This window comes from Callorhinus ursinus, unplaced genomic scaffold (genome assembly GCF_003265705.2).
Source record: "Callorhinus ursinus isolate GAN/ISIS: 27379988/994484 unplaced genomic scaffold, GSC_fseal_2.0 scaffold12, whole genome shotgun sequence".
Classification (NCBI taxonomy): Eukaryota; Metazoa; Chordata; class Mammalia; order Carnivora; family Otariidae; genus Callorhinus; species Callorhinus ursinus.
This window is the reverse complement of record NW_027397074.1, coordinates 32,539,909-32,563,284: the sequence shown is the minus strand read 5'-3', so window position 1 is coordinate 32,563,284 and position 23,376 is coordinate 32,539,909. Positions and strand designations below refer to the sequence as shown.

The following is a 23,376-nucleotide window of genomic DNA, read 5'->3' as shown; positions in this document are numbered from 1 at the left end:
TGCCAACTCTGTGTGACAGTTCAGTATTGTGGGTTTTATTTTTTAAATTACATAGTTTTATTTCATTTCAAGGGAAGACTTTGTGTCTGGCCCTTGAAGGATCTTTTAGAATAATAGTGACAATGTCAGTTCCATCCCTGATTAACAGGCTGATTCTTTGTAGCTACTTTCCTAGACCATGCTACAACTTTATGAGTGGAACACTATTGGCATTGAGTACCTGATTTTCCCATAAAGAAATGTTCAGGAAATTGAGGTACAAATGGTAGTAGCGATTATATTTAACATTCTTAACAACCTCCATGAATCTCACTGCATGAATTTTATCATGTAACATGTTAAAGAATGAGATTAAATTAAGCCTTGACTTAGCATTGACTTAGACGCTTTACCAGGCAACTTGGTTCAGTCATGATGTCCTAATCCAGGCATATTCCAATGTCTGTTAAATATGTCCATGCCATTTTTTTTAAGTGTAACACACACATACCAAGGAAAAAAAAACACACCTAACCTATGGATGCTGGCCAAAATTTAGCTTTTAGCTTTTGATTTGGCATTCTCTGTACCAAGAGTCTGTGCTATACATGGTAACTAGACTAATAATAAATGTCACATAAATCCCCAAAAATAGACCACTGCCAGTTTTGATATAGTCTGCAAATAGTTGGAAAAACAACATGAGTCACTTTTTCAAGGATGTTCTCATTTTTGTTAACTTGCTTTAATATTCCATGATAACATTAAGTGATAGAAATAAATTACATTGGCTCAGTTCTGAATAACATTTCAAGTCCAGTAAGTGGCTGCTGATTTCACATTGTTCTGTCTAGCTTCTCTCCAACTTGCACTTTATGAGTTGTGTTCAGGTCCAGTATCCAGAAACTCAAACCAAAAGCATCTGGGGATTCTCTGTTTTGAAGTGTGTATGGATCAGGAATAACCTAGAGAAGTGAGAATAAGCCAGCTTTTAAAGTGGGCTAAGTTTCTGATCCCACTCAAGTCTGATGGATATCACCAAGTCTTTTAAATATTTGAATAATTCCCACGAAGTAGAATGTAAAAAGTATTTAATGTAAAGCATTCTGAAGTTAGTTTGTGGGAAATTTTTCTTTTTTTTCTTTTTTAATTCATATTTTAAAATATTCCTATTGTTTGAATCAGACTTCACTGTTTCTTTTTTTGTTAAGATTTTATTTATTTATTTGACAGAGACAGAGATAGTGAGAGCAGGAACATAAGCAGTGGGAGTGGGAGAGGGAGAAGCAGGCCTCCCCCTGAGAAGGGAGCCCGATGTGGGACTTGATCCCAGGACCCTGGGATCATGACCTGAGCCGAAGGCAGATGCTTAACAACTGAGCCACCCAGGCACCCAAGACTTCACTATTTCAATTTTCACAATCTCCCTAGCTGTTCAGTAAACTACATTCTACCTCCTCTTTTTTGCCCCTTTTACAGTCATTTTTTTACTAAGGCATCAAACACATATTAGCCCAAGGGTGGGCTCACCTGATTGTCATTAACAGAAGTGCAGGTTCCTCAAAGTTAGGTCTTTGGTTAAATGGTTAAAAAAAAAATGATAAAAAAAAATATTGTGTTTACCTTCAGCATAATTATCTTGACTTTGGTCATGTTTTAAATTATAAATATGACCTTGAATACTAATTAAATTATAAATATGACCTTGAATACTAATTAAATTATAAATATGACCTTTCTGATATCCAGCTCCCTCATTTGTAAAATGGGATAATATATTCCTCCTTTGATAGAGATTAAATAAAATAATATTAGTCAAACTTCAGTTATGTAACTATCAGTTTTGAAAATTTTTTGCTAGACCAATTATTTTTTAAATATCTTTAATTTTACTTGAAAAATTAACACAATTTTTATAGAAGAAACTTTATATTATAAACATAAATGAATACTCAATATTTTCCATAGATGGTAATTTATAAGTAAAACAACAAAAATCAGTATCACTAAATACTAACATTTACTAAAAATTTAATAAAAATAACTTAAATGCAAATAATAAATATTTAATTATTTATAAAATGCACAAATGAGAAAATTTCTTAAGTGAGTAAAAGAAACTGTTAAAAATCAGTTGGCTAGGAACTCAGCATTCGATTCAGTATTGTTTTCTTTGTGAACATGAGGTTCTTCATCTCTAAGACCTTTCAGTGTTTTTCCTTTCATATCATTTAGCATAAGAATACCAAGTGATATACATGCAGCAGAAATAAATAGTGTATCATTGCTAAGATTGTCATTTAAAATTTTAATAGGGGTGGGTAGCCTTACTGTCCATGGAGGAGAGGTGCAATATTTATTAATTTACCTCAATATGTTTAATTATCAGAAATACACCACATATCGGGCACCTGGGTGGCTCAGATGTTTAAGCATCTGCCTTCAGCTCAGGTCATGATCCCAGGGTCCTGGGATCGAGTTCCGCATCAGTCTCCCTGCTCCTTGGGAGCCTGCTTCTCCCTCTGCCTCTCTCTCTCTCTCTCTCTTTAATGAATAAATAAAGAAAATCTTTAAAAAAAAATACACCACATATCTATAAATTTGAAGACTTTCAGGAATATTCAGGGTTTTAGAGTTAAAATATTAAGTACCTGGATTGGCAAATATGCTGAGGAAGATGACATCTAAGAAAATTCACAATTTTTTTCAAGGAATATTACAAATAAATTTAAGAAAAAATATTTAAATTGATAGTTTAGGCAGAGCTGTCAAATACTTCTTATCTTTAAAGTATATTGAAAAAGGGCACCTGGGTGGCTCAGTCAGTTGGGGCATCTGCCTTCGGTTCAGGTCATGATCCCGAGGTCTTGGGATCACGTCCCACGTTGGGCCCCTGCTCGGCAGGGAGTCTGCTTCTCTCTCTCCCTTTGCTTTTCCCACTCTCTCTCTCTCTCTCTCTCTCTCTCTCTGTCAAATAAATAAATAAATAAAATCTTTAAAAAAAAGTATATTGAAAAGGTAGTTTGGGGACAGAAAAAAGAACTAGTAGAAATCATGTATTAATGAATTTTAACATTCTTTTTATTGTAGTATAATTAACATATAATGTCATATTACTTTCAGGTGTACAGTATAATGATTTAACCATGCCATACATTACTCAATGCTAACCAAGATAAGTATACTAATCACCTTTATGTATTTCACCCATCCTGACACCTATCTCCCCTCTAGCAACCGCCAGCTTTGTCTCTTTTTTTCTTTGTCGGTTCATTTGTTTTGTTTTTTAAAGGCCACATATGAGTGAAATCATATGGTACTTGTTTTTCTCTGAATTATTTCCCTTATCATTTATACCCTATAGGTCCAAACATGTTATTGCAAATGGTAAGAGCTCATACCTTTTTCATGGCTGAGTAATATTCCATTATGTATATATACCATGTCATCCTTATCCATTCTTCTATTGATGGATGTGGGTTGCTTCCATTTTTTGGCTATTGTAAATAATGCTGCAAGAAACATAGGGGTCCATGTATCTTTTCGAATTAGTGCTTTTGTTTTCTTTGGGTTAATGCCTAGTAGTGGGATGACTTGATTATATAGTAATTCTGTTTTTAATTTTTTGAGGAACCCCCATACTGTTTTCCTCAGTGGCTACACCAGTTTGCATTCCCATCAACCATGAGTTCCTTTTCTCCATAACCTCCCCAATACTTGTTTTTTCTTGTCTTTGATTCTAGTTATTCTGACAGGTGTGAGGTGATACCTAATTGTGGTTTTGATTTGCATTTCCCTGATGATTGAGCATCTTTTCATGTGTCTGTTGGCCATTTTTATGTCTTCTTTGGAAAAATGTCTATTCAGGTCCTCTGCCCATTTTTAATTGGATTATTATCATTATTACTGGTGTTGAATTTGTTTTTATATATTTTGGATATTAACCCCTTATCATATATATCATCTGCAAGTATCTTCTCCCATTCAGTAGGTACCTTGTTTTGTTGATGATTTTCTTTGCTGTCCAAAGACAGTTTAATTTTGCTTTTGTTTCCCTTGCCTGAGGAGACGTATCTAGGAGAACGTTTCTACAACAGGTGTCAAAGAAAATGCTGCCTATGTTTTCTTCTAGGAATTTTATGGTTTCAAGTCTCATATTTAGGTCTTTAATCCATTTTGAATTTGTCTTTGTGTATGGTGTAAGAAAGTGTTGCAGTTTCATTCTTTTGTGTGTAGTTGTCTAGGTTTTCCAACACCATGTATTTAAGAGACTATCTTTTCCCCTTGTGTAGTCTTGCCTCTTTTGTCATAGATTAATTGATCATATAATTGTAGGTTTATTTCTGGGCTCTTATTCTCCTTCTATTTTTGTGCCAGTACCATACTGTTTTTGATTACTACAGCTTTGTAGTTTATATTGAGATCTGGGGTGGAGATACCTCCAGCTTTGTTCTTCTTTCTCAAGATTGCTTTGGCTACTTGGGGATTTTTGTGGTTCTGTACAAATTTAGGATTATTTATTCTACTTCTGTGAAAAATGCTGTTGGTATTTTGATAGAGATTGCATTAAATTTGTAGACTGCTTTGGTAATACGGACATTTTAACAATATTGGTTTTTCCAATCTGTGAGCATGAAATACCTTTCCATTTCTTTGTGTCATCTTCAATTTCTTTCTTCAGTGTTTTATAGTCTTTGGAGTACAGATCTTTCACCCCTTTGGTTAGGTTTATTCCTAGGTATTTTATTATTTTTGGTGCAATATAATGGGATTTTTTTTTAATTTCTCTGCTACTTCATTATTAGTATATAGAAATGCATCTGATTTCTGTGTATTAATTTTGTATCCTGCAACTTTATTTCATTTATCAGTTCTCGTAGTTTTTTAGTGGAGTCTTCAGAGTTATTAATGTATTAATGGATTTTTAAAAAGAAGAAGTCCAGCATTTCCGCATAATTGTAGGAGACACTGCTGCAGGTTGGAACTAATTTGAAACTAGAACTTGCCAGCTATGCTCCCTTTGTTGTTGGGCTGGGAGGCCTCTGCCCGAATGCAGGAATGATCTGGGCTCCTAGCCCACTGCCTACCATGAATGCACACAGTAGGACATTGCACGGTCCTAGACATAAGCATGGATGCTGCAGATTATTTCACAGCAAGATAATAAGATCTCTGAAGTTCAAAAATCCTGTGAAATGGTGTATTTCAAACTTTCTCTTTCTCTCTGTCTCTCTCAATCTGTTGTGAATGAAAAGCTGATATGCTTAGGATGTTTCTGTACGAAAACAATGAATCGTGGAACACTACATCAAAAACTAATGATGTATGGTGACTAACATAACAAAATAAAATTAAAACTCTGTAGAAACATATATACTCTAAAAAGTGGCAGCCTTCACAGAGGTAATTATATAGGAAAGATCACAGCCTTGACAATGGTAGTAGGAGGAGGGTGGCAGTGATAAACAATGATGAGCTCAATATTGACATTTCTAGGAGTTAGACGGATGGACCATAAGGTCAGTGTATGTTTAAATTTTTAAAGAATATGCCCGACAGCTTTCCATCATGATTTTACCATTTTCTTTTCCCATCAGTAGTCAATGAGGGTCCATATCCTCACATTCCGTCCATATCCTTACACTCAATATCACCAGTCTTTTAAATTTTATCCTAGAATGGATAGATGTGTAGTGGCTTTAATTTTCATTTCCCTAACAACTAGTGACATTGATTATTTAGGTGCTAATTTACCATCTGAATGATCTTTGGTGAAGTGTCTACTCAAATCTCTTTTGAAAGTAGGTTGCTTTTGAGTTTTGAGTTATTTGTTGATCTTGGACCAAGTCTTTTATCAAATATAAGATTTATAAAAAATTTTGCCCAGTCTGGGTCATCTTTTCATTTTCAGTGAAAATGACAGTGACTTTTGAGGAGTAGAAATTTTAAATTTTGATGTAGTTCTGAGACAGTGGGGAAGGTGCAGAAAGTACGTGGTTTTGGATATGTTTGTGTGAGGTGTCTTACCTTTTATTTTGAAAAATCCCTGTGACTTAGGAGGGTTTTTTTTCATGAATGAAAAGAGTAGCGATCAGATCATGAGGCAACCGATTCATTCCTCTGAAGAGGACAATTAATTTTCCAGTGGTGGCAATAAAAGTGAACAGTTATCTTTTGAATACTTCTAATTTCAAATGGGATACAAGGATTCTTTACTAGGTGAGAGCAACAATATCACAGTGATTCATTATGGTTCAAACAAATTCTGGTAGTGTGGTGGAGTCATCTAGCCTCAAGGACCGAGTTAGACATTCGGGTTTTATCAGCAAGTTGGGACTGTCCTTTTCCAACAAGAATCCCCCTCCTCAGCGGAGGATTCCTGAACTTCCTGGAGAAGGAAGACATGGGGAGACCGTGCGGAAGCATGTGTTAATAACTGTGTTTTTTTTTTTTCTAATGCATTGTAGACCTTTATTTGCTGCACCCCAAACTGAGGATTCAGATATCCCCATTAGATATTTGAAGTACGTAGTGGCAGGGTTCCTTCCTTATACAAAACAGAATAAGTTTAATCCCCTTCCACCAAGAAAAAACTTGAAGTAAAAGTCAACTATGATTCAAAAGTATTGACATGTGTTTATTTGGGAAGATAATTCTTGAAATAAAAATTAAATACAATGAAAAATTCATCAGTTTGGAATTGGATCTTGAATTAGTTCCTAAACATCTTTAGTTTTTTCCATTTGCATCACCAGCAGCCTGATCCCAGCAGAAATTGGCTCTTCTTAATTACAGTCTGTGCTTCTGTGAGGATAATAAAAATTTACAAGCGTCTCCTGAGAATGCCTGTCAAAATGAGGCACTAACTAGAGAATTGCTCATTTTATTCGTTAAACAATCTATTAACTTTTCTTTACCTCATGACAAGATGGAATTAAAATATCTAACACCAATATACTCAATAAAGCTTAATTCAGCAGAGTAAAATAGGTGATAAAAATTAAGCAAGGAAAATATAGGCAGGAATCAATGTGGATCCAGGGGTGAGTTTGGTATGCTACCACTTGAGTGCTATACACTAGCATAAATCTAGCATAAATTTGGCACTAAGCTACATATTAAACCATCTGAAGTGGGAAACATGATTAGGTAGGTGATTCATAGCATCCATAAAATTAAATAGCGCCAGTGCTGTTCAGGAGAAACACATTATTCTTGGTACTGAAACTAGGGAGAAATTCCTAACCACATGTCCTAGAGAATGATAAGACCTGGATTTATGGCTACGATGAATTGCTTCAACCCTGCTTCATAAAAGAAGGTTCACAGGTCCTTTCATCAGCAGGCAGCAGTTCCTGTGATGGATATTTAGGTAAAGGACTTCGTCTGATCTGCTGGTATTATTAGAAACATACTTTTGTATGTAGTATAGAACACTAATCTTGCCTTTTTACTTATTTTGAATCATATACAAGGCTTTCATTTTTTTGGCTAAGATTTTTCCCTTAGATTATGGGCAGTAATTACCATGACCAAAGAAGTGTCCGTTCTTTCCCTAAAAGAGAAATGGCCATACAGAGACCCTAATTTAACTAGCAATCCCCAAACCATGCAGTATGTAATACACGTTCTACAAGGTATTCACAAGTGTGAGAGTAATACGAATTCTGTAGTAAATTACAATTGAGAAACTGCAAGTTGAGCAAATTAAAATAAATTTATTTGCTGCTGGACTTGTCAGAACCTTTAAAATATTTGTTACTCACGAGATTAATCTCTAAGTGGTATATGCATTACTTTGTATTTTCCAAAAGAAATTCTTCTCTTTGCAGAGAACCTCATGAGCTATTTCAAGAAATACTCTTGAGATCTTCCACATTCTTTTATTCTGCACTGTGCATTTGGGTTAACTCCAACACTGACTCAAAATCAATCCTATAAAGAGCAAGTTACATCCATTCTGACACTGATATGTGTGCAGCACTTTGAGTTGCTCTTTTGGCACTGACTACTGTTAAAATAACAATGAGATGTATTAGCTTGATGGGATTTTAAAGAAATAACTTCTGAAATACTATTTGTTTTTTATGCTCTGAACTCAACTGTATGCCATAAATTTCTTTAAAGATCATGTTCTACCTGATCTTTGCCTTCTAAGCTGTGGAGAGGACTTTGGCCAGAAGTAATAAAAATCTGATCTAAGAAAATAGAGATTGATTTAAGTTTCATATGGTGCCAGTTTCTAATGAAAAGTATTAATACAAAGGATTCAAACACTCTTAGAGACAATGTTAAAATTTTGGCAACAAATAGCTATATTCTTTTAAAAAATGCCCTCAAAACATATAGGAATGAAAATAATGAACATTGTGTTATGACAATATATTCTCCACAAATTATGCAGCCTTTTAGGTCTGAAAAGCATAATGAAAATAAAAATAAGCCTACGTATACCAAGGGCTAGAAAGCAGGCAGAGCAACTAGACATCTCATACTGGTGGAGATACCATGCTAAATGGTACATACAACTAGGGAAACAGTTTGGCAGTTTCTTAAAATACATGGTTTCTCTACTGTATCTTAAGAATAGGATGGATCATTTCAATTACTTCTGTAATGAGACTATTCATAGTAATGTGACGATTATATTTTATGTTTTCTGTATTTGAACTACAAAAATGTTGTCATGCAAATAAAATCAGTGTAAAAAATGGTTTTCAAATCAAAATGAGGATTGTTTATGCATACAGACATGGTTGAAGAGTCTATATGTGGAAATCATTCTTACGTTTGGCTTGTAGCTCTTCTATTCTTGTCAGCACTTCTTCCTTCTATTCATAGCCGAATCTCCTATTTTGAGCTTTCAGCTCTAGATTTATATATCCAACTGCTGGACCCATCTCCACTTAGATGCCCACAGGCATCTCATTTCATGTTTAAAGCCAAATCCCTCGATTTGTCTGTTGTAGTAAACAAAACTCTTCTTTCGTTTGCTTAAACCAGACTTGAAAGTACATATGTTTCCTCATCCAATCTGTTAGTAAACCTTGTCAGCTTTACCATCAAAAATATCCAGAATCTTTCCACTTCTCACTACTTCCACTGAAGCCATCCTAGTGAAAGTCACCAACATGTAGTACTTGGACTACCTCAGTCACTTCTCTCCAGGCCCCTCCCCCTTAAAAGTCTATTCTTCACAGGGAAACCAGACTGATGGTTTTAATAGCTACCTCAGATTATGTGACGCTTCTGTTCAAAACCCTCTAGCGCTTTTTTGTTGACATTAGGGCACCATTAGGCTCAAAGAATAACAACTGAAACACAAAACACATTATAAGTTTAAATTTTGCTTATCTAATACTCTACATTGTATGAATTCTTGAACACTACATCTGAAATTAATGATGTACTATATGTTGGTAATTTAATTTAAATAAAAAAAATCTAAATTGATAGAGAGCTCTCCAGGTGGTGATTCAGAGACCAAATCATCTGCCATTTTTAGTCTTTGTCATTCATCATGAGGCTTCCAATTTTTAAAAAAGTGCACTTAAAATTATACATAAAGTGTGGACTCATTTATGTAAAATAATGTCCCTGAGAAAAACCTTAAACATGGATGTACATTAAAATATTAATAAGGCACTAATCTGATTGGTGGGATTATGACGACTTTTTTTCTTAAGTATGTTCTGCATTTTTCTCTTTTTCTATAGTGAACATATATTGTTTTTATAATTACAGAAAAAATAAACTTTTAAAAATGGTGATGTAAGAGAAGAAATTGTCTCAAATGATGAAAGAGAAGGATGTATGGAAAAGTGTTACAGACTGACTTGTGACTCCCCAGAATTCATATGTTGCAGCCCTGCACCCCAATGTTACTGGGTTTGGAGATATCTAAGGTCAAATGAGGTCACAAGGGTAGGATCTGATAGGACTGGTGTCCTTATAATAAAAGGAGAAACAACAGGAATGCAGGTCAGGGTCCACTTTCTTGAATCCACCCTGAAGTTCACCTTGATGTGTTATTCTTAACAATTAGTAGAAAGATAACTAGCTATTTCTCCAGCCCAGTTTTTCAAAAGCGGAGTTTGATCCCTCTGCTGTATTAGATAAACCCTGTAATCTGCAAATACTCAGAACTGGTGATAAGAGATATGGCTGAAACTGGCTTACTCTAATTGGAGTGATTTTGCCTTTAGGGCCAATGACAGCTCAGGAGGATGGAACCATCTGGGGTGGAAGGGAGTATAGAATTTCTCACAGAAGAGAAAAGCCAGGGACCGAGAAGCTTTTCTATAAACAAATCCTTTTTTCCCAGTTGGCAGATTGTCCAAAATCAAAAGGCAAATTTTTTGACTGGAAACCCTCCATAATAGGCCATCAACACTCCCCAGCCTCAATAGATAGAAATTACAGAAAGACTATATTAAATGGTCTTTTTGTATGACTGGTGTAGAGGAGGCCAAAGAGCAAGAATGAAGACAAGGAAAGCTGGTTAGAAATACAACAATTCCAAACTACTAAAAAAGCATGCAGTGATTGGTAGAGACTGACCATAGTCACATCCCCTCCTCCATCTCCTTAGGTTGAACTGATGAGATGAACCTAAACTCTGAAGTGCCACATATACCTGGAGGTATGTTACCAAGAAATAGTTATCCACATCTTTTAGGGGTGGGAAAAGCATCGAAAGACCTGTATCCATTCAAGAATAAACAAGTTGAGGATGAGGGCAGAGAAAGAGATTGCCAAAAGTAGATGAAGGACTTCCTTACGATCCCCCAGGAAAGTAAGAATAATTTTAGGCAGAACTGTTTATGCACATGAAGAAGTTAAATAGGAAATAAATTAGAAGGAAAATGAAATTATGTGATAAGAAATAGACATAATAGGGGAACTAAGACAAGGGAAAGGTTTATGAAAACAAATAATGTCAATGTGGAGTTTAAAGTAGAACCAGAAGGAAGAAACAGTGAAGAAAAAAGATACCAAAAGTATTGGTTTGAACAAACCAGTTGCATTACAAAACAAAAGTTGAGAAAGCTCAGAGACAATATGTGAATACGGAAGACAAATGGGATCTGATAAACAGATAAATCACATTTGTGAAGAAGTATAAAAATTAAATGGGACAAAAATAATAGGAAAAAAAACCCCAGAAAATTTCCTTGAAGTAAAGGAGGTTTTGAAATCTGAGTTTCAAGAAGCTTACTTCTTCAAGATATACCTATAGGAAGAAGTAACACACCAAAATGATTTAATTTCAAAGGCGTAAAAATATCCCACAAGCATGCAAGAGGCAGAACTGAGTAACCTAAGGGGGAAAAAAGTCACATTGAACTCAGACTTAATTTTACTCTGAAATGTTAAATGCTAAAAGAAAATGCAGAATAGTATGTGAAGATTCTCTCCCTCCACTTCTCTTACAATGAGCATCACATAAAAAAATGGTTTTTACATGATTTATAATTTTATAAACATTACGGCTAAGTATCACATGCAGAAGAGACTGTGATGAAGACTTTCTATAATTACTAAAAATTGTCCTGTCTTGTGTTAGAAGTTTATTGCTTCTTGGGATGCTTGTGTGACTCAGTTAAGCGTGTGATTCTTGATTTCAGTTCGGGTCATGACCTTAGAGTCGTGAGATCAAGCCCCACGTCAGGCTCTGCACTGGGTGTGGAGCCTGCTTGGGATTCTCTCTCTCCCTCTGCCCCTTCCTTCCTCCCCCCACTCGAGCTCTCTCTCTTTTCTCTCTAAGGAAAAAAAAAAAAAGTTTATTGCCTCTCACCTCTAAATTCATACTTTATTGGCTGACTGTGAAAATGGGTCTGAGTCTTCTAAATATTTTTTCTATGCTAGCCGAGATGATGCTAAGCTTTGTCAGAAGCAGGCCCTGGATAGTCATTGTTGAAGGCACAATGCTGTGGGCATAGTGGGCAGATTGTGCATTCCATGGACAAGGGTGAGTCCAGTCTGATGGTCAACTAGTGAACATGATCCTCTCAATGACCTCTTCCAACACAATTTCCAGTAAGTTCCTCAGTCCAGCCCCAAGCGTAGTGGCTACTTCTTACTTCTGCTATTCCTATAATTTTTAGAGTTCCCTCAATTTTTATTAGGCACTCCCTCGTTACTCCAGTTCCCTATTATAGCGGACAGTTCTTTTTTATTTTTTACTTGTGTGAAGTAGAATTAACATACAGTGTTATGTTACTTTCAGGTGTACAATCTAGTGATTCAGTAATTCTCTACATCACTCAGTGCTCATCACAATAAGAGTACTCTCAAACCCCTTTATTTTGCCCATCTCACTGCCCATCTCCTTTCGGGCAACCAACACTTGTTTTCCTGTTTGAGTCTGTTTGTCTGTCTTTTTCTTCTGTGTTTGTTAATTAATTTTGTTTATTAAATCCCACATATGAGTGAAGTCATATGACATTTGTCTTTGTCTGCCTTACTTCAGTTAGCTTTATGCCCTCTAGGCCCATCCATGTTGTTGCAAATGACAAGATCTCATTATTTTCTGTGTCTGAGTAGTGTTCCATTGTGTGTATATACCACTTCTTCTTTATCCATTCATCTATGGGTGGACACTTGCGTTGCTTCCATAATTTGGCAATTGTTAATAGTGCTGCAATAAACATAGGGGTGCATATATCTTTTCAAATTAGTCTTTTCATTTTCTCTGAGTAAATTTCCAGTAGTGGAATTACTGGATCATGTGGTAATTCTACTTTTAATTTTTTGAGGACCCTCCACTGTTTTACATAGTGGCTGTGCCAATTCTCATTCCACCAACAATGTACAAGAGTTACTTTTTCTCCACATCCTCACCAACACTTGTTATTTTTTGCCTTTTTTATTTCAGCCATTCGGACAGGTGTGAGGTGATATCTCATTGTGGTTTTGACTTGCATTTTCTTGATGATTAGTGATGTTGAGCATCTTTTCATGTGTCTGTTGGCCTTCTGTATGTCTTCTTTGGAAAGATGTTTATTCAGGTCCTGTGCCCATTTTTATTTGAATTATTTGTATTTTTTAATGTTGAATTGTACGAATTTATACACACACACACACACACACACACACACACACACACACGATATTAACCCCTTATCAGATATATAATTTCCGAGTATCTTCTCTGATTCAGTATGTTGCCTTGTCATTTTGTTGATGATTTCCCTTTCTGTGAAAAAGCTTTTTATGTTGGTGTAGTCCCAATGGTTTATTTTGGCTTTTGTTTCTCTTGCCTAAGAGGACATATCTAGAAAAGTATTTCTACAGACAATGTCAAAACTGACAATTCTTTATATTAAACTTTCCCTGTTCAAATTACTGTGATCTCTCTTTCTTGGCGGGACAGTTATCAGTATCACTAGAATTTCCATATCCGCTTTTTTTAAATGTCTGTTCAGTACAAAAAGCTTCTGATGTCTTTTTGTTCTGATTTATTTGCAAATGAGAGCATAGTGCAGCAGGTTGTCATGTCTTGAGTTCTCACAGGATGCTTATCCCTCATATCAGGCTCTTCCTAAGTATTTTCACCTTAATTAGGTGAAAGAAGGGACTGCCAACAAGGCCCCATTGACTAGGAGTCTTTGGATAGAAACCGGACAGGAAAGCACCTGGAACTATCTCAGGCTTCTTTCTGGTTCTGGTATAGGCTTTAAACCATCTATTCCATATATCTTGTTTCACCTGACAGGTTTTAGCCAAAGTGTTTTGTCTCTGTTGATTTTGGGGGGAATTAATTTTTGAGCTAGAGATTTTATATTTAGCCAAGGTATTCTTCACATATATAGGTTAAAAAATCATGGTAAGATATACAGTTCTAATTATAACCTTCTGGTGAAAAAAAAGAAAGAAAGAAAACTTTGCCACCTGTGCCAGTACAAAAAGAATGGAGAGGATAGGGGTGCCTGGCTGGCTCAGTTGGTGGAATGTGTGACTTTTGATCTCAGGGTTGTGGGCTTGAGCCCCACATTGGGGGAGAGATTACTTAAAAATAAAATCTTTAAATAAAAGAATGGAGAGGATAAGGAATTGGTAGTTAGCATTGGCATCACTTAAATATAGAATGAGGTTTAAATGATGGTAGTGTCTACGTTCATTTGTTCCAGACACGTTTAATGAGTGCCTGTGATGTCAGTTCTTCCAAATCAATCCATGAATCTAATGAAGTTCCACTTAAAATGCCAATAGAATTTTTCAAGTTTCGTTTAAATAGATCCATTAGAACAAATGTGAAAAATAGTTTAAAATTTTTGAAAAACAACTCACAAATGAAAAGTTGTTCTACAAGTTACTAGAATTTATTATGGTAGTGTACTAATTATGGCAACGTGATAGAGTACAAGAATAGACACATCAGTGGGACGAGTGGAGAGCCTGGAAACAGTGCACATAGGTCAGAGAGTAGTGTGGAAAGTAGTGACTTCAAGGAATGGTATGGGAAGAACTGGGATCCATCCAGGGTAGGGAGAGAGGGGATAACACGAAATAATGACTTCATACCATATAGAAACTGAACTCTGGATGACTAAAGGAACAACTGAAAGGTCCTAGAAGAAAACACAGAAGGTTGTTTTTGTAGAATTCTGGAAGAAAACATTCATGAACAAGATCCAAAGGCAGAAGTAATAAAATAAAGTAACAAACTAAAAGTAATAAAGTAATAAAAGTAATAAAATAAAAGTAATAAAATAAAAGATAGCAGTAAGCACAAAGTTACAATTGCTATATGACAACATATAGGTAACAAAGTCGAAAAAATAAAGACTGAGAGAACATTTGCCATATACAGGAGCAAAATACATATATGTAGAATACAAATAGCGTATAAATCAGTATAGAAAATATAAAATCACATGCAACATATATTTATTTTTTTAAAAGATTTTATTTATTTATTTGAGACAGAGAATGAGATAGAGAGCATGAGAGGGGGGAGGGTCAGAGGGAGAAGCAGACTCCCGGCCGAGCAGGGAGCCCGATGTGGGACTCGATCCCGGGACTCCAGGATCATGACCTGAGCCGAAGGCAGTCGCTTAACCAACTGAGCCACCCAGGCGCCCCGCAACATATATTTAAAAATAAATCACACACTAAGAAAAACAAATGACTAATAAATGTATTGCAAAGATTTTCAAAGTCACTAGGGAAATGCAAATTAAGGCAAGATGTCATTTTGCCCAATAGGCTTAAAACTATCAATGATTGAGAGTATCCAGTGTCAGCAAGAGTGAAAGACAATTCTGGAGGTGAATTTGGCCGCAACTATCAAAGCATAAATTTTACATACCCTTCAACAACATAATTCCACTGCTAGGAATTTATTTAATACCAAATGTACACAAGTGTATGAGATATTTATACCATGATGTTTATTGTTGCGTTAAATTTACTAGCTAAAACTGGAAAACTACACTTAATTGCACAACAGTGGCGAAACAAGTAAGTTATAATGGTGTGCTGGTCCTTGGTTGGCTTTTTCTTTGGATGCATTCCTCCCCTTCTTCCCTGTTCTGTATTCCCTCCCGGCCAGAGACTTCCTCTCCTAGGCTTTTCTTTTAAATGGCTTTGACTCACTTAGGCCAATGGGAGGTATTGCTGGGAGATTGGTTGGCTGTAAGAAGGGAGTAGCCATCATACTCTTTTCTCATCCTCTTACATTTATTATTGTTTTTGGAGTTTGTTCCATGGCCGATGATCTCCTTAGACCCATTGGGGTTCAGACCTTCCATGAGTGACCCAGTCCCTGAGCAGCGTTAACACACCCTCCTTTTTTTTTTTGTCCCTGTAGCTTAAAGATGCTAGTGACTTCCTATTGATGTTAATCCCTAGAGTTCTTCTTTCTTCTCATTGGATTTTTCACTTCTTTTATAATTTCTGTAACTAATTCTTTGTATTAATGGTCTGCTACTTTAAGTACTTAAAGTGATTTTGTATTTACCTCTTGGAATGTACACACATAACGCACACATACACCTCTGCGGCCAGTGGGGCGGGGGGAGGCTGTCTAACCACATGCCCAGTGGAGCAAAGTCCTGATAAGTTGATGACTCCACAATAACTCAGGTTGTGCCACTCTTCCAATGCTCACTTCCACAAATAAATGTCAGGTTTTTTTCAAGATGAAGCACCATACTTATTCCTAACCATGTAACATGCGTGTGTGAAAGTGTAGTACAGTTTTTATTAGGTCTTGATCTTCTTTTTTTTTCCTTATGGATCATTACAAAGTTTTTGAGTATTGTACCCAAATCCCATTTTTCTCATAAGCCTCATAGTTTTTATTGCACAGCTTTGCAAACTATCCTGATTTTTAGCAGTTTGTATGTCCCATAACAGCAGAATTGACTATTCACACACCAAAATGTTAATAGTGTCTCTGGGTAGCAATTTATTTATTGTTTATCTATAGTTTCTATTTTTTTCCTAAAATAGTCATGTATTGATAATTTAATGAAATTTACACAAACATGTTTAAAAGATGGGTTGGTAGCCAAAGGGTGATCATAGCCATTCTAGGTGAAGAGTTGAGGCTGTTCAGGAAACTCCCTCATTCACTGGTGATGCAATCAATGAAGTGCCCTCTAATCTCCCTGAAAGGCATAATCAACTTAGGCTCCTCCTGCGAAACACAGATAACAGTCTTGCAGCAACATCTTGGCAGCTTCTTCAATCAGAGAGTCACCATAAGTGCTCAGAAGAATACGCATGTGATCAGTCAAGGTTCCATTAAACATGGTAGATCATGTAACAAGCCAAATGCCTCTAAATTGGTTTGCAAACATTCGAAGTTAACACCATACAAATCCAGTAGGCAATCAATATGATACCGTCAGTGCTTATTGACTTTGAAGCTTAGTCTTACTGAGATTAGAGCACCCTGTCCTTGCAGGAAATAGGACTCTGTGAGGAGAGGACGCACAGAACACAATGTGAATTTCAAAGGAAAAAAAAAGAATTTTCCTTTTGTGATCTGAGTCTTGAATTGCTGTCCACTTTTTCAGAGTGAACTTTCACCTGTTAGCACTTTTTTCTTCCCCTTTCTAAGGCTGTATCATGTTTTTGTTTTGTTTTTCTGTTTTTCTGTTTTTCTGTTTTTCTTTTTCTTTCTTTCTTTCTTTCTTTCTTTCTTTCTTTCTTTCTTTCTTTCTTTCTTTCTTTCTTTCTTTCTTTCTTTTTTCTTTCTTTCTTTTTTTCTTTCTTTCTTTCTTTCTTTCTTTCTTTCTTTCTTTCTCTCTCTCTCTCTCTCTTTCTTTCTTCTTTTCTTTTTGATGTTAAGTTACTCCACCTACAGTCAAACTCCAGTGTTTATCTTTGATTTGGTCATGATCCCTCCCCTTCCCCTCCCTCACGTGTCCTACACCCACAAAATTCTGAACTCTTTCTTGGTGCCTGTGTTTTCCTGTCTCTCTACACAGAATCCTCTGTTGGCTGTGTTCTCCGTGGAGCTTTGTTTCTAGCTGTTCTCTGACCAAGGACTTGTTCTGTGCAGCTCAGCTCTCATCCTCTTTGTTCAGCCTCTGGCTTCAACCACAGAATCACAAATATTCTCCAGCTGGGAATCAGACAAGGGCAGACATGAACCCAGAAGCCCAACAGGATGTTTCAGTTTTCCAGGGAATTCGCATGATATTTTATATGATGAAGCCCAGTGAAACGTCATTTGAAACCCTGGAAGAGGTGCCTGATTATGTAAAGCAGGTGAGACTATCTGGGAAAAGGCCACTGTTGCTTTTGTCTTAAGAAGTATGTTAAACACATCCTGGGGTTTTGTTCACTTTCGTTCTTCAAATTATTAAATTCTAATAAAAAATATTTCAGCTTTATAAAGGCATGGAGCAACATTAGAATTTCTACTTGAATTGAATTTCTGTACGATATCCATAACCAGTTTCTCCTATTAAATTCCTCTCCTTGGATATGTCACTACAGAATATGATAAAGCTTTACAAAGTTTTCCTAGACATAGTGGTGTTACAAATTTAGTTGTCAGAAGCTCAGTGTCAAATGGTTATATGACATCAGTAAACTATGTAACAATTTTGGTTTTAAAGGGCAAACCACCTCCCAGGAAACTATTTCCTCTTTAATTTGGTAGAGTAGTTCTGCAGAATGGATATAGAGCTGACTAAGTCCAACTCTGACTTCCTAAGTTTGAACTTGAACCAAGTTTTCTTTGAAATTCTGAAGTGTTCAGAGGCACTTTTTACTTCTGGTTCCTGGCTATGACTGGAAGTGGAAATATCCAGAATTAGAACTTGAATACCTAAGTTCCCCACCCTGTCAAAGTTGTTCCTATAACACTTACTAGTTCAGACCAGAAATAAGGGGAAAAAAATGACATCAGAGATGTCCCATGTTCTTAGGACTTCAGTTTAGAAAACTTTAGAACTCATGACCAGCTTCCAAGTGAGTGAAACCCCTAACTTTTTCAGGATTTGATATTATTCCTTTCCTAGTTTTTTAAGAAGAAAAATGTGATACTCACATCTTCATAAATCGTTATTTTTTGTATTTTAACACCAAACTTTGCTCAGTATTTGTCATCTGTAGCGGAGCCTAAAAACACTTATTATAACACAAAACTAAGTCTGAGTGAATAAAATTTGAATGATGTTTTAAATACACATTTTAAATGATCATATAAATGATCATATTCTCTGAAATACTTGGAAGAAAATGCTTTGTTCCTATAGGTTCAATTTTGTCATTCCTGCAGTTCTAATATGAATAACTAGAAATATGTGTATCCTAAGTGAAGACTTTTAAAGAGAATCTGTCTTAATCATGGAGATAACAGACATCTGATTATTGTACTTATTTTAAAAATGTATTTTTTTTTTTTTAGGTCTAACTCAAAACTCATCCCCCCTAAGCTTATTGTTTTCTTGGCAGAATTATCATGGTTACATCTATGGTTATATTTCATTTCCAAATTGGATGATAGATTTTGAGCACCTGTTTAGTATATGTCTGAAATAATCAGATTTCTTTGCCTGTTGGGAGGAAGTGATCCTCTAGGATAAGTGTATACCTTCTCCTGCTATGAGATGTCACTCTGGGCCTCCCACTTCTGGAATGACTAATCAGGAAATGTGGAAGAATTTCATACCAAGCACAATAGCATCTTTTTTGTGCCATTTCCTTTCCAGGCAACCCCATTTTTCATTTCCTTAATGCTTCTTGAACTGGTCGTTAGCTGGATTCTCAAAGGGAAACCACCAGGTCGTTTGGATGATGTATTGACATCGGTATCAGCCGGCATTTTTTCTCGGCTTCCAAGGTGAGTTAGTTGTTAGCCACACTGAGTGAATAAACTGAAATTCTCTAAATAAGATGGAAAAGGAACCCACTGTATGGGAAGTTAGTCTGTTTTCACATATCTACATATACCCCCAAAGTATCCAGTTACTGTCATTATTTAAATTTTTGATATTTCATTCACCATGGATTTGTTTTTGTATTCATTGTTAAAGATACTGCTCTAAATATTATTTATCTTGATTACTGAGTTTATTGCTGCCCCCTTAAATTTTGTGCCCAAGGTAACTGTTTCACTTGCCTTACCCTAGTCCCAACCCTGAGTTATGGTCTAGTTATCTACTGGGAAATTAATTTTGCCTCTGCCAGATTCACATGTTATGCAATCTAGGGTACAGACACTCTCTAGTAAAGATCACAGAAAGCTTTGAATTACTACATGGTCTCCCAGGTGGTCTCTAGTTCTGTTTCTAGTGCTACTTCATTTTCAGCCAAACATTTCCATAATGTGGATCTGGTGAAAATTCTTCACAGGTTCCATATTGCCTAAAGCATAATGTTTGAATTTTTTTCCTGATCTGTAGAAAACTTTGTCTCTCTACCCTTACTTTTTCTCCCTTCATTCTCCTTCTGCCTTTGCAATATTTGTTCCTTCATACTCTACTGCTTGCCATTGCCCAGATGTCCCACATGCTTCCCTCTGCTTGGAAGGCCATTCATGTGGCTAACCTGATTCACTTCTTAAGTCTAAGCATAGACTTCTCTTGAAGAGTCACACTGTGCAGCAAATCTTCTCTGTCCTCCAACACTGCTTTAGGCATCACTTCACTATGGTCCCATGGAATCTTGTGCCTACCCCAGTTACAGAATTGTCACGTGGCATTACGCTTACCTGTTTTTTTCCCCAGTCCTTCCTGATAAATTTCATGCAACTTGAGAGCAAGAGGGATCTTTCTTCATAATTTTAACTCCTATGCCTGGAATGATGTCTGGTATATCCTAGATTTTTTTTAAATTTAATATTTTTATAGTGTTATATTGATGATAAGATGAGATGATGAAGGAACAAAACAGTAAACAATCAATAACCTACTACTTTTTAGAAAGGGTAAATTATAATGTAGGCAGAGCAGAAAGCAATGCATGGGAGGCTCTTCAGTACATGAGACTTTATACCAAAGTGACAGAGGGTGAGGGAAGATTCCCTTAGAACTCTGTGCTCTGCATTGCTGAACTCTGTGCTCTGCATTGCTGAACTCTGTGCTCTGCATTGCTGAACTCTGTGCTCTGCATTGCTGAACTCTGTGCTCTGCTCCTTCCCACCCATTGCATCTTTTACTTTTTTAAGAGCTTTACTTCTGACCAGTGCTCATTGCTTTGGAATGTTTCTATGAACTACCCAGTAGGAAACCAAGGTGGATTTTTAAAAATAAAAACTTAAAGATAACTGATAAAAGGTAGAATAATTTCATACACTTGCATAAAATTGTTTGGATAGGAAGTAAATCTAAGAGTAAAACTTCTTTCATAAATGTTACCATGGAAAAGTAGGCTAATGGGTATTAAATAATAATAGTAATAATTTTGATAATCATCATAATAATGACTCTGAAAATCTCCTATGGTTGCACATTGCTGTCAGAATCAGAGGATAATATCCCAAGTTATTGGCAGTTAATTCCCCTAATATGCTAAATAAGAGTTTATAAAATTATACATAAGTCCTCTATTTCATGTCTCCCTTGAACAGAATTGAGCAAGAAATACATTCAGCATAAGCATACTGAAAGGATATATAGATTTGATTATTGAAAACTCCCCAGTTGGTTACTGCAGTTTATTTTGAGGAAGTTAAGTGTACAAGTTCATGGAAATCAGACAATTGATGAACTGTAAGAATAACTTGATAATTGAGAGGTGCCCTGCAGGTACAATTAGGGATCCCATATTTTGTTGAGTTGGAATGAATTTATTAAGAACTCAAGGAGACATCAAGCTGAGTGAATGCTTCAGCATGACTTTTACTTTTTCAGGTTGGACTTTGGTCACAAGTGGAATTAGATTATTCTCTTAACATGATAACTGCTACAAATAGAAACTGCATCCTTAGTACTATATTTCTGCTCAGCAGTGTGATAAAAAGGGCACAGAGTTTTAACAGGTACATAAGAATCAAATACATATATGATTAGTAAAAGAGGAGAGGGAGGGAGAGAGGGAGAGAGAGAGAGAGAGAGAGAGGGAGGGGGAGAGGGAGAGAAAGCGAGAGACCAAAACAAAGCAGTCCTTCTGGGATGGAAACATGCAGCGCCTTTCCTTCACAGCCCACTCCCCAGAACACTCTTTAAGCTGACACAATCTGTTCACCCTGGTGCCTTTTGAAAGAAGTTGTGAACTTGAATGTGGAGCATATTTTTCCATAGTTGTATTTTGAATGGGAACAGCGAGTTGCTTGTTGTTCTTGTAGGTGTGGCCAGCAATTCTAAATTATGAAATGTGGATAATTTTATAAGTTTTGCAAGGATTTTATCTTTTATAACTTTTACCTAAAGCATTTCAGCAAAGCAAATTATCTGAAAAAGAAATTTTAAAATATTTTCATTTATTTTGTCCCTATTAAGCACGCGTGCACACGAGCGCACGCGCGCACACAAGTGGAGAAGGAAAGCAGATCCTCAGGAGCCACTCCACCCAGTCCCCTTTCAGCAAAAGACAGGAACTCTTAAAACAATATTTCAGCATCAAGGGGAATCCTCATGCAGATCATTAAAGCTGAAGGTTAGATTAACACGGCATTGATCATACCCTCTCCAAGGGGCTAATTTCATTTTCTACACCAGCAATAGGGACTTGCCACATTCTTAAAATACATAATTGTGAGGAAAATGGTACTATACCATTTATTAGTCTGCTTGTGAAGAATTACACTTTGGATAATAATTCCAAGTAGGCATGTGGCCTCTGACAAAAGAAGTTGTGGAAATCAAAGTGAAACCATGAACATGTTTTTCCACTCTGCCTTTCATGTAATGGAAATGCTATATGCAGACTTTGAGGAAAAACAATGTTTGTTTGAGGATCTCAATTTCATTAATGCATAAAATTCAAAATATCGTGAAGATTAGTAGCTTATTTAGCACATTGATAGAAAAGATACATACTGTGTCTTTCAAATATTTATGTAAGGGAAAATATTAATCATAGACAAGATTATATCTTGTTTATAAGCCTGTCAGACAGACCATGACGTGTAATAAAAGTCCATCTGGCCTAAGAACCAGATTCTGGGTAGACCTGCATCTGTTTTGTTCTTCTGGAGTGTAGTAGGCAGACTCTTCTTCCTTGTTAGAATCTAGTTCTGAAGTTACAGACAGATATTTTTATTTATCATGGTTAAATGCAGTGGGGCATATGTAGATAATCTGCCTTTCTATCAATTACTTGCATATGTGACTATAAAAATTAAACTTAACAAACTACTAACTAAATCTACTTTTAAAAAAATCTATCTAAAACTTGTGAAATATCCTGCTACTGACTTAAATGCTAATGAGTGAAAAATAATCACATCTCTTTTTTTTTCTTGCTTTTTTAAGCAGAACTCAGTTTCCAATCCTTCATTAGAAAACCAGGACCTCAATTTGTTACTTCCTTCCAATGTTTCTGCTTCCATAAATTGCATCCTCCCCAGAGAAATTTTATTCCCGATATAAATATCTACAGTATGTTTGTTTTTAATGGGTTCATTTAGTCTGTTGAAACAGCAGATTATAAATCAAATTGCAATAGGTTGAGGGATAATTTAAGTAGGTAAATTTTCAAATAAGTTGGGGACACTCCACTTTTAATACATATGGGTCATTGCCAATTTTTACTACGGAGCTAGCTCCACAATGTTGAAACATACATATGCACCGTTTTACTGGCCAGGACTGCCACGGAATTTTCCATTCCTGACAAGAAAATTTCAATTCATTAAAAAAAAAAATTAAAGAGGAGGAAATTAAACTTCTTTAAAATACTTTGACTCCTTGGGGTGGGATTGGAGAATAAAGGAAAATTGTATTCTGGGTTTTTATACTAGACTGTAGTATCAGAAGTGGTACGGCCTTT

General features: G+C 36.0%; 1 protein-coding gene across 3 annotated transcripts in view; it reads left to right on the top strand.

Moving 5' to 3' along the window:
* Nucleotides 1–23,376, top strand: part of AGMO (alkylglycerol monooxygenase) — a 393,108-nt gene that overhangs the window by 38,053 nt on the left and 331,679 nt on the right. For all 3 annotated transcript variants that reach the window (XR_012380236.1, XM_025873380.2, XM_073898903.1), the window contains exons 2-3: nucleotides 17,421–17,703; nucleotides 19,155–19,285. Coding sequence is in view for 2 of the 3 variants with exons in the window: in XM_025873380.2 (XP_025729165.1) it covers nucleotides 17,581–17,703; nucleotides 19,155–19,285 (254 nt within the window). In the remaining variant the exon portion in view is untranslated. The remainder of the gene's footprint in view (nucleotides 1–17,420; nucleotides 17,704–19,154; nucleotides 19,286–23,376) is intronic.